This window comes from Phlebotomus argentipes, unplaced genomic scaffold (assembly GCF_947086385.1).
Source record: "Phlebotomus argentipes unplaced genomic scaffold, Phlebotomus argentipes genome assembly scaffold_4, whole genome shotgun sequence".
Taxonomy (NCBI): Eukaryota; Metazoa; Arthropoda; class Insecta; order Diptera; family Psychodidae; genus Phlebotomus; species Phlebotomus argentipes.
Window position 1 is genome coordinate 13,714,475 of NW_026776174.1, and position 12,508 is coordinate 13,726,982.

Consider the following 12,508-nt stretch of genomic DNA (forward strand, 5'->3'; position numbering starts at 1 on the left):
CAATCCCACGATTCTGTGCCACATTATGAACTTTTCATATTGAATTGAAAAAGAGTTACACATGTTGATTTACAAAGCTCGCAAATCCTTTTCTCGTCCTCCCAAGTCGAGCGGCTGGAGGTAAATAATCCAGTTTGTATATTTGAATTGCGGATACCCAAAGGTGGGGTTGCGCCATTGTGTGAAAACAATGTTATTATTAAATCTAACTCCAGCTCAATCACATTTTCCCCCAATTTTCAATGGCAATTCCACATTTCCCCCCCCGCCCATGAAGCATTCCCTTTCCGGGAACCTGCGGCACACTTTCCACGCTGTGCTCGAGAGTGGATTTGAAATCCTAAGGAGTCTGTTAGACACACACACTGTATAATGTGAGCAGGACACGAACGTAAAAAGACACGAAGAAGAGACAATGCATGAGGAAAAAATCACAGAACTGGAGAGCGCTCGTTAGAAAGTGGGACATGTGCTTTTTGTGGTTGATTCTGAAGTAGATTTCTATACTTAATTTAACACTGAAGAGGTTAGAAGATAAAAGTTCCGCGCATGGTTTTGCTTTTTCTACCCATTGTAGTAAATTCAGGCGTACAATCGAAAACCCACGATTGGAAACCCCTAGATTGATGACATGAGTCGTCAACAGAGGGCTAGGTCCTCACGCGAACGGAGAGAGGTGAACTCACTTGGCTTTCGATGCTGTGAGTCAGTCTCCTCTGAGTGGTTGAAGTTCGCCTGTCGATCCGCACCTTCGGGAGCCCATTCATAGGATTTACCCCCCCTCTATCGAGTCATCCTAAATTCGCTACATTTATCAGAAGTGGGATAGTGACCCGCGTGACACGGGAGTGTTAGCAGAGTGAATTTAGTGAGAATGGCCCCGACGCGATCGCGAGTGAAAAGAGTGAAAAAGTGGTGTGAGTGCATCGCAAAATGGCGGCCATTGCAGAGCGGCGAAACTTCGAGAACAATCGCCGTGACGCAACCGCATGGCAGGAATGAGTACCCAGCGATGGGCAGGATCATCTGGGCATCGCCAGGAGTGCATCAGAGAATCCTGAGCTACTCCCGGACAGCGATATCGAGGAGGAGGAGCAGCAGAATGAGGCGAAAAGGCGGTGAAGTGTTTCACAATGTTGCAATTCTGTTGGTGAATGATGCGTGCGTGATGGGCCCATGGCGTGAATTGAGCGGTGTGAATGAGTTCTCTGTGTGAGATAACATGATTCTTAGCTTTTCAGGAGATAAAAGCTCATTTTCAGGTGATAAAGACGCATTTTCTGAATGACCGGTAAGTCAATCAGATTTGAATTTCAAAAATGTCCCAAAATGTCCCATGAAATTTCCCTTCGGGTAGCGCCGATGGTGTCGCATAGAGGAAACATTCGCGACTTCTCTCCATCGCGGCCATAATGGATTTTGTCACTTGAACTTCCGGTCGTCAAAACGTGGAAGAAAAGAGGAGAAAACACAGTGATTTGACGGGTGAATTATTTGCAAGTGAATTTTGAGCGGATTTTGGAGTTTTATCAGTGGAAATCAGCAACAAGGAGAGTGTGCAGGTAATGCGCAAGGAGTCAATGGCAAGGCTGAAGTGAAGAATTGGAAATTAACGTGGAAATTTTGTGTTTTTCTACAGACATGCCTCGATGTCCCCGCAGTCGTGGAGATGGTGGAAACGAGACACCGGCTCTGGGAGTAGACACGGTGCAATTCTCCTCAGTGATTGGGCCATGCGAGATTCCAGCAATCATCCAGAAGTTCGATCCCGATCAGAGTGACTGCATTGCCACGGACAGCTGGTTATACGAGGTGGAGGCAGCCAAGCTCATGTATGGCTGGGATGAGAAGCGCAGTGTGCTGTACGCGTCCATGCAACTCCGAGGACCTGCCCGGACGTGGTACGATGCCGAGAAAACACGTCTTTCTTCGTGGAGCGTGTTTAAAAAGGAGATAAAGGACATGTTCCCGACCAAAGTGGATGCCACAGAGATCCACTACAAGTTGAACCGTCGCAAGAGAGCGCGCAATGAGACGATTATCGCATATTTCCATTCCATGCTGGCACTTGCGCGCAAGATTAAGTTGGATGATGACAGCCTCATACGATACATCATCAAGGGGTTGGAATCTGAGGCCAGACGTGTGGTCTTATCAACGCAGAAGTTCGCAACTCCTCAAGAGCTACTGCATGCCTTGATTGAGACGGAACCGACAGATTATTCCATGGACAGTGGAAAACATGGACGTGATCGTTCGCCGAGATCTCCCGGAAGCAATCAGGTGAAGAAGGAAGGCAAGAGGATTCGGGCTTGCTATGGATGCAAGTCAAAGGAACATCTGATTGCTGATTGTCCCGAATATAAGTGAGCAGTTGAAGGTGTACACAGTCGAAATAAAAGTGACTGCCAGAGATTGATTGTGGTGATAGTGACTTCCTGGTGTGGAATAATGGCATTTATTTTAGCAATTCTTCCTGGTGTGGAACAGCGGCATTCTTAGAATCTTCCTGGTGTGGAACAGTGACATTTTCTCCCAACTTTTCCTGGTGTGGAACAGCGATATTCTCTCATGACTCTTCCTGGTGTGGAATAGCGGCACCCTCTGGAATCCCTCCTGGTGTGGAATAATATTGATGTCAAAATGAATTTTCCCTAGGAATCGCTAGTGGTCTCTTTCGTGGATTGACCAGACTCTTTAGTGGACATAGCGATGCTGAACGAACGGTCTACGTGACAGTCTACGTGACAGTCTACGTGACAGTCTACGTGACAGTCTACGTGACGGCCTACGTGACAGTCTACGTGACGATCTAAGTGATTATTCCGTCGCTGTATAAGTTACGGCTCGATGGTGGTCTAAGTGGCGAGCCTATGACAGTATAAGTTACAGTCGGAATAGGTGAACAGAGACAGTATAAGTTATAGTCTCGAGGAATGAACGCAACCATCGTTGGATTAGTTGGATAGGTTCCTACGCCTAGGCAGGATGTAATAGCTAAGTGTCATACACATTTCCGTAGGACAATCGGCCGGGAATAGGATAGCTACCCTTAATGATCAAGTGGGAATCCCAGGGAATGATCTTTGATTCCGCCTAAACGGCAACCATCAATGAGGTCATTGAATAGGTCAGGAAAGGCCGAGTTGTAGTAAATTCAGGCGTACAATCGAAAACCCACGATTGGAAACCCCTAGATTGATGACATGAGTCGTCAACAGAGGGCTAGGTCCTCACGCGAACGGAGAGAGGTGAACTCACTTGGCTTTCGATGCTGTGAGTCAGTCTCCTCTGAGTGGTTGAAGTTCGCCTGTCGATCCGCACCTTCGGGAGCCCATTCATAGGATTTACCCCCCCTCTATCGAGTCATCCTAAATTCGCTACACCATTTAATGGTTATTCGCGAAAATGATTTCACGAGGTTTTATAGTTTCATGAGAACATTGCGAGAATTTTTCCCAGACCATGAAAACTCAATGAACGAGGAGGAACTTAAGAAAATTGCACTTAGGGAAATTGAAATAGAAATTGACATTTTTGTACCAAAGCAAGTGAACAAAGTCCAGTGCAGTAAATACAACACAACGTTCACAGTCAGGATTCAAATTTCGTCAAAACGCCCCTACGATGCCTCACTTGGCCCCCTAGACCCTCAGGTTCTTCTCCTGGAGCCTATTTTCCATTTTCCCCCACTTTGCCGCACATATATGCTCATATCTCGCCCAATTTTTCACAGATTTTCCCCAAATTAGGCTCAAATGATAGATATTGAAATTATCTACTATTTTGTAAAACATTGTAGGAACTTTAGATCACTCCTTGCTGGTCAAAAACGTTGCTTTGTGCGCCACTCAGTTATAAAAATTCGCTGGTTTTTTGGATACATTTTAGTAAATATCTCTGAAACGAAAAAAAACTTTTATGTTAGATTATTTTTCCCTATGTATAGAGCACTTCTGGGGCTACATTTCCCCACAAAAGTGTGGTTTTTGTGCCCTAGTGTTATTCAGCTGTTGTACCTCATTAGCTAGAGTTTTTTTTAATCCATAAAATTGTCGTCTATGAGTTAAATGAATGATTTGCCACAGAAATGTTAAGAGAGCATTTTAAGAGTGGTGAGAGTCTCTTCTAATTTCCTGTTTTTCACAGGTATGCTTGATATATACATAAGACCGCGCCATCTATCAGCGCGAAGGGAGGAGAAGCAGTTAATGCGCGATTTCGCGCTTCGCGATCGCGTGGAGGGGAACAATAAAGTCTCTCCTTCACTTTTTTCAACCTTTTCTTCCAGCTCTCCATCGTCAGGTGAGAGAAGGTGCGCGATCACCTTTCAGTAACCGTCTCACCTTCATTCACACAAGACCGTTTGATCTTTCGCTGCGCGATCGCTGATCATTGTGCAATTCTGCGTGATCGATACAGTTAAGAGTTGTTGTGTTTTCGCGAATTCCACAAAAAGCGACTAATAAAACGCCAAAAAAAAAACACTTTTGGTGGGTTCAAGTGGGTGAGAAACTAAGTGATCATTTTCGCTAAAGACAGCACTAAAATCTTCCTTGTGTGGTGTTTTCACGAAAAACGCGCGAGCATTTGCGTGTGGAAATATTCCATGCTGGCGTAGAGACACTCGCATTTTGGTGCCTTAATTGCTTACTCCAATAAATCCATTACGAATGAGCGAGCAAGACTTATTTCAGCGGATTTCGGATTAATTACGTCGTCGATTTTTCCTGTACAGCAAAACTGGTGAGTTTTTTTTTGCACAGCATGTGAAGGTGAAGTTACACTTTGTATGCCTTTTCCTGCGTCTCGTCAGCCATTCCTTGAGATGGATCTTCTCCGACAACAGACACTGTCCAAGCCGGTTAGACGGATAGACAGATTGGAATTGCATGCAGTATTTTTTCTCTTTACGACACTGATCGCAATGGCAGAGGAACAAGAAATTGCTCACTTCGCTTGTATGAAAGCTTTTGACTCTTTTTGGCCATAAAGAATCCCAACTCGCGCACAAGCTGGGCAAAACAGAAGCCTTTATTTTAATTAGGAGGTTCATTCTCTTATTTATAATTGCCCCCATTCAGCTCATTGGAGGCTATTTTATGTCTGGAACCCGGTTTTCTTGACAAAGGTTGGCAGCTTTTTCTTCTATTTATAGGTAATCACGTTAAAATTGCAGATGTGATACACTTTTTTTTTGCAATTCCCTCCTCGGTTTACCTGGAAATCCTGCGCGCGCTAGCGTAAATTTAGAAATGCGATGTGCGGAAGATTCTTCACTTTTATCTCAACAAAACTGTCTCTCAAGTGAAGTGACACTGAATATGCTGGGATTTGTCGAACTGTCTTTGTTTAATCAAGTCTATGATTGAGTGGTTAAATGGATATTTGTAATTCTCGCACCTTCGCCGAAGAGACAATGACGGAGAATACATGCCCACATAGTGGCACAGACCCAAAACCATCACTCGTGAACTTTAGAAGGCATTAAGAATTCACGGTGTGTCTCAAATGTTCTTCTCCTGCTTGAGTGGGCATATTTTTAGAGTTTGATTTGACTTCTTTGTCCCCTCGATGGAGACACAAACTTGTAATATTGGCGCATATAGTGTTGGGAAAAATTGCAGATGATGAAGTTTATTTAAGCATATTTTTCAGGTGCGCAGGAAGAATTGCAAAGGAAGCATAATTTGTTATTCCAAAAGAGCGAATGAGCGAATTTTCCACGTGAGATGAAAAATTTGAGATCTGTGTGGAAAAAGTTGCTCAAGATTCTCAATTACACATGAAGTGGCAGATAAAAACATCCCTATGAAATTCTTCTGTGCTCTGGCAAACTTTGTCGTAATGAAACATTTACTGTTCTATTGAGTGTAATTTGAGAAAGCTTTAGGTGAGCGTACTTCCTTTTGGAACTTTTGATGTCCTCCAAAAACCCTCGCTGTGCTTTTTATGCTCTCTTCTCTCATGGAATTCTTCACAGCACGAGGAAGCACTATGATGACATTTTTGCACAAAAACACCATCCATTCCGTCGCTCAAACTCCTGTAAGTACATCTTAATCCCAGAGAAAGAGAGAGAGAGAGAGAGAGAGGGAGAGATGTACAGCAAAGCGATAGAATCGTGAATGGCTTCGACAACAAGTGAATGGTGTGGCTCCTCTTGTACAGCAAGAGGAATTGTATGTGTACAATCGATTCAAAGTATGAAATTCACCCATAAAATTTCATAACACCCTGGCAAATACCTTGGTAAGTTTTATTTGCTTACGGTATTTGTGATTCTTAAGCTGCGTGCAAATGTTGGCACAATATATAACAGTATTGATTTCTCATCAGCGCCATACTTTCGCCAATGTCACCTCAAGGAAGCTCTTAATTCCTCGAACATTCCATGTATTTTGACGAGTGAATGCCTTGACATGTGCACAATTCAATCAATATGATTTTCATTTGGAAAATGGCATGTTATAAGTCTCGCAGCAACACAAATTCCTCATGGAATTATTGGTTAGATCTTAAATTATTCCAACTGCAGAACTGCATTGAAATGTAACTTTGTCTGCACTCGCTTTTGATGTAAAACTACCCGATTTGAAGCCCCAACTGAACTTGATTGGGAAGTTTGACCGCAACTTACAAAGCTGGCCAATCAGTGGTTTTCACAAAAACACACCCTTAGAGCGCTTACAGACTTGTGGGTGATCCACGGGAGGTTCAGCGAGAGCGCGAGTGTGTACGATTTTTTGGGCTTCCCGATAACAGCGCGCTCGGGCGAAAATACGCCGAAACATTTAAAAACTCAGGAAAATCAAAATGGCAGATCTCTCGCGAATGATTTCCTGAGCTTAAAATCACCAAATTCTTCCGCAAATATTCCATTTTCGTAATTTTATCGTTCAATTTCACGCTTTTTGATAAAATAAAGCAATTGACAGCTGAGTGCGGAACGCAAAGCTAAATTGTCGCTAGTGTCGACAGAGAAGAATAACTCCTGAGTGTGTTTAGCGCCAGTGCAGCCACGAATAATTGCTATAATGACACACTCAAAGCACATTCACGTGCAGGATTGATCCCAATTCCCGTCGATTCGAGGATAACCCGCAAGTCTGTAATTGCACTTATAGAGACGAAAACATCCCCAAATCCAGTGTTTTTAATAGGAAATTAGCATTTTTTCTGCTCCATTGATCGAAACGCTGGAATCGTCATCTTATTTTTCCAACGAAAATCAAGCCCGAATTCATCTTCTTCCATAAAAGTTTCGAATTGAAAGCATATGAAGTGGAGATAAATGAATTTACGCACGACCCAGTAATTCTCAACCTCATCATTTATAGCCGCCCAATTTCAAAAGGAGTCATGTAAAAATCTGCTGATGGCTGGAATTTTACATAATTGTATTCTAAAAGTCTGGGCCAAAATCAAATTTGGCCGCATTCCAAGTTGCCACACAAAGAATCCCAACGCCCACAAACTAGTGGCTTATCATAATTTGTCGAGCCGAAGAGGTTCATTGGGAATCTAATTGCAGAGTTGTAAGAATCGTTGCGCGATTGGGTAAACTTTTGGCGATAATGTCAAGTTTGTCGTTGTCAATTAGCTCCGGAAAATTGCCTCTCTTTCAAAGTTTTCCCCGCGAAGGAGTCGCAATTAAGTCGGCCAACTTGCTATCTATTACACTTTTCTGCTTCTCCCTGTTTTCCGGTGGTGCGCTTATCCACAGTCCGCAGGGCAGAAACACAAGAAATTGTGGCTCAGAGAGTCCAATTGTTGACTCAGACGTAATTTCCATATTGTCCAAAATCCACCGAGATCAAAATCTTAAGTGGTGCGCTAAAGAGTTTGTCCAAAAATTGCCTCTTGAGCTCCACACAGGCCAACATCTTCATCTTGCGTCCGAGATTCTTCGAAGAGTATTAGAACAATGGCGAGGCAGAAACAGTTACGGCCATCCCAGATGATGTAACACACGATTGGAGCGGGATTTAGCCCGACACAGAATGGAAATCATACATTTTGACCATGATGCTCCAGCTCATTTCGTGGCCATTCTGCCTTTGATGAGATGAAGTGTACTGTGGCATTTTCACATGGAGCTCTGGCGAGGCAAACAAAGCCCAATAAATAATAGCTCGCAAACACACTCACTTTAATGGTATCCAAAAGCTCATTCCATGCCAGCATTTTGCCACCGATTTAATCTCAAGCCCCACAGACTGACGATATGTGGAATAATGGGTGAAATGCTGCTCAACAATATGGAAAACTCCTTATCACAAGTCCATTCGTCTCGGCGAAATGACCCACAAATAATCCCAGTATTAATTGGAAGAACGAAAGTGCGTTGAAAAATATTACCTCCAATTCTGCTCTTGCCTTGATTGCCCAGCGAGAGAGTGTAAAAATGCTCATTCAATGAGACAACGACCCATCAACACTCGCGCATCGCGAACGTTTCTACCACGATTGAATTGTAATTAAACGTGTGTGATGGCATTTCCTTTCTCCATCCAAATTCCGTCCCAGGGCAACTCGTGTTCCCACAGGAAAACCTTCAGCCAAGAGAGAGAGAGAGAGAGAGAATATGAGTGAAATGTGTACAACACTTCAGTCGCTTCTTTATTTATCATTATATATAGAATCTAGATAATTCTTCTTGTCTCAATCAGAGGTTAATTTGCGTAATATTCAGTGGTGAATTCTATCAATTCCACAAAATTGTGATCAAAATTCTCCCATTTGAAATGCCATGCATAATTGTGATCTAATTAGTGCACATATTTGATTTTCCGCAATAAAAATAACCATTTCAATTATCCATCATTCAAAATTAATTCTTATATTTATATTCGTTCGCATAATGAATTCCATCCAGAGCATTTTGGAATAGTTGAACTCATTTGGCTGCAATATTAATAACCCAACACAAAGTGAAGAACTATGAGAGCTAATGAGGGGTGTTTTCAGGAAAATTTAATTTAAACATAATTTACTGTAAATTCCACTTTCCATATCAATAAATGCCATGAAAGAGTAATAATGTTATTTGCAAAATATATGTATCATCAAAGTGAAATTGATCTCAAACGAGTGCATTTTGGAAAAATCTCGACATAAAATAATTAACCATCCGATAATTTCACACACTTCCTGCAAATGGAGCATATTGTGCTGTAAAATGCCTATGTAACCAATGAGTTCAACTCATTAATGGCCATTAAAGCTCAAATCTAACACACTTTGTATTTATTCAGCCATTTAATGTCCACTCCAGCGCCACTAGCGAGAGTGTAATTCAAAATTTGCCAACTGTGTGCTACATAATTAACCGTGTTGTGCATGCTCGATATTTGATATAATCAGCGATGTAATTTGCAAAAGTCCGCCCAATATTAATTGGAATTGTGCTAAATCAATATGTATCCGAAAGCTAGTGGCAAGTGGAATTATCCATAAGTTCCTCTGCAAACAGTTGAGTGCGTTTGAAACTACATAAAATATGAGTTTCTGAACTCATTTCCTCATGCGATTGACCGTGATTTGCCGTAATCTAGAAAACACACTCACCAAAATCTAATGGCCGAACTTCAATTCGTGTTAAAGCAATATTTATTCTGAAAATATTTCCACTCGCCTGGCCGGCTCTCGGTAGTCAAATCCACGCTTCAGAAAATATGCCCGCCACTTTGGGTAAACATCAGACCGGGGGCATCTCTACCCTTCCCAAGGGGGAGATAATACGTTCAGAAGTGGTGTACAGCTCAGCAGAAGTAATTAAGAAGTGGAAGTACTGAAAAACCTACAATATTCCTTTCCTCGCTACTTCTTTTACCGACAAATTGTCCCATTTCCTTCGATTTCCTTCGTTTTTCATGTCGAAACAATAAAAATGATCTTTTTTCTAGGTTATGTAGCAGATCAAGGACAGATTCTAGCACATTAATTCTAAAGTTTAAGTTGGAGAAATCGCTATTCATTGGCAGAATTAACTATTTATGTACAATAAATGGTGCTTTTCTGAATATTTGATGCCAAGAAACACTTCAAATTGTATTAAACTCGAACATAAACTTCAAAGATATTGAGGTGGACTTCAAAAATGTTCATTTAGAAAACTTTCTTGGCAATTTTGACTCTTAATCAGCAGCTTTGAGTTCATTGGCTAATCATAAACAGATGATTTTGATGTTATGTTTGGAAAAGATGTCCAAAAATGAGTTTTTAGGTGGATTCTTTCAGAAATATCGGATGGAAACTTGAAAGATTCATTATAATTTGGGAATTGATGTGGAAACAGTCTAAAAACTTCTAGTTCTAGAAGTGTTCAGGCAAATTTGGAAGTGTTTGGAAGTGGTGTACATATTTAAGGCCTATTATCTCCCCCTTGACTCCTCCACAGATCGCACTCTTGCACTCCATTTGGCCTCTTTTGGTCAAACAACTCTTCTGCGGCCGACTGGAACTTTTACCAAACAAGTGAGCGCAAAAGAGAGGCAGAAGAGGAGTTATTCGATAAATATTTGGAAATAGTTTCATATCTGTTTTGGCACTTTACTGAAATATTTTCTAATTAGCCCACTAGAATGCGGAATTGCCAGGGAAATGTATTATATTGCTCTGCCTGGGAAAGCATTCTCGAGTTACAGGCAACTCGGATCGATTTTTTTACTCTGGGCTTTTCGGCTTCCAGAGGCCTTATTAAGAGTATCATGTTACGTGAAGTTTCGACACCCTGGGAATTTCTCTTGACATCGACTAATTGATATTGAAATCGCTTCCGAACTTCCTCACAGTCTCTCCAAAATAAAATCTTACACCTGTTGCTGTTCTTTCCCTGGCTCTTCACCTGTAAATTGAGCCTCACAAGAGTGTCAGACAATACAAAATCACAGCTGAACAGCGTCAAGACGTTGAGGAGACTGAGTGAAAAAATCCACAGCAAGTTGAAAATCGAGTCATTTTCCAGAATTTTTCAGCTGAGAGCTCTCAGTTCTTCTTCTATCTCATTATACACGAGTGGGAAAAGTTCATCTCGCACACTCGTGAGGTGAAATGAAGTCATCTTGAGAGCGCTGTGAAAATTGTGCAAAGTCAACATATGCATTGGTGATTCTTTTGAACAATTCAGCTCATTTTGAACTTTGCAACTCCTGTGCTCTTTGCCCAATTTCACGCCATAATCAATATGCAAAGAAACATAAGTTCATTCACAAAATATACTTGCTTAATGACGCTAATCAGGCTTCATTAAAAATATCGCATAAGTGAATGCGAAGCACAAATGAATTTTTAAAGAGCTTATTAGCGGAGTTGCAGAGAAAACTTCAGCACACGATTTGGCGGAATGACGAGGGAAGTTGCAGAGTTGTGCAGAAGTGCATGATGACCAATCGATCGGCGATCATGGGAAGATAGTTCAGCGGGCGTCGTGCCAAAGAGCGAGGGAGGCGAATGGCCGACAAGATAATTAGGGATTGAGGAGTGTGTGAAAATTGCGGACGTCACGAGGATGAGTCGTGTGAGGCCTCATCCTCTGCGCCACACACGGATTGCGTCACTCCAGCATTCTTCGCAGTCGCAGCCAAGGAGATGCCGAGGCCAGAAGTGGTGTACAACACTCAAGAACAGCAGGGAAAATCAAGTGATCTGGATGGAAAAATCTCAGCAGACAAAACTTAGGTATATTTCGGTATTTCTTGGATGGTTTGAAGAAACTTCGAGCGTTGCATTAAAATTCCACAAGATTGAGCGAGAAATGAGAGCAGAGATGGAGATTCGGCGGCATTAACATCACAGGAAATGGATTGAGGAAGGGATTGATGTATTCAGTGAATTAACATCTCAATTGCAGTGCTTCTCAGCCCTTTCTTTGATCACCTTTCCAAAGGGTGTCCAGTTAAATGGGAAGAAAGAGCCATTCAAGTGTGACTGAGAGTCGGTTTTTAATGGAATTTTTGTAGATAATCAATTTTCTCACTGTGGTATGCTCACTTTTTCACCATGCCACTCTCGAGTCTCTTGTGAATCATCAGCACTCAGTGGTGTGGAAAGAAATTAAATTGATACGCCAAGAGTCAAGAACAATGGAAAGGTAATAGCGGCCCAGCCACACCAGATGGTTCATTTCCCTTCGACAACCGGCCGAATTGATATGGAATTCACCTGTTCCGCACACAAATTCCACAGCACACGTTGAGGCGGCGACTGGGAATGTTGACCAAATGCTTCCACATGCGGCGATGCCCTGTCTTGCCAGTCACGCCACGCAGTCAGCTGGTGTGAGGCAGCCCGGAAATCGTGCCCTCGAGGGATGCTTGCGCCTCCTGGAGAAAGCCTCGTGCCTGGCTTTTGGGGGATAATTGCCATCCGCCCAGCGGCCGCCCTTTCGGCTCAGGGAATGTCCTGCGGAATGCAGCGCATTTGTTGAAATCTGCAGTCAGCGATCTGGAGCGGAGACTTGCGGATGTGCCGCGTGTGAATGTGGCACTTGGGAAGATGATCTTTT

General features: G+C 42.5%; 2 protein-coding genes across 3 annotated transcripts in view; both read left to right on the forward strand.

Annotated features, from left to right (window-relative positions):
* Nucleotides 1-1,356: 1,356 nt before the first annotated feature.
* On the forward strand, nt 1,357-2,718 carry LOC132257787 (uncharacterized). Its single transcript, XM_059754818.1, has 2 exons — nt 1,357-1,562; nt 1,640-2,718. Exon 2 carries the CDS (start codon nt 1,642-1,644, stop codon nt 2,368-2,370), a length of 729 nt encoding a protein of 242 aa, XP_059610801.1. The 5' UTR covers nt 1,357-1,562; nt 1,640-1,641; the 3' UTR covers nt 2,371-2,718.
* Nucleotides 2,719-4,362: 1,644 nt separating this feature from the next.
* LOC132257679 (ras association domain-containing protein 10) overlaps nt 4,363-12,508 on the forward strand; it is a 28,958-nt gene continuing 20,812 nt past the window's right edge. For both annotated transcript variants that reach the window (XM_059754683.1, XM_059754684.1), the window contains exon 1: nt 4,363-4,746. The gene's annotated coding sequence lies outside the window, so the exon portion shown is untranslated. The remainder of the gene's footprint in view (nt 4,747-12,508) is intronic.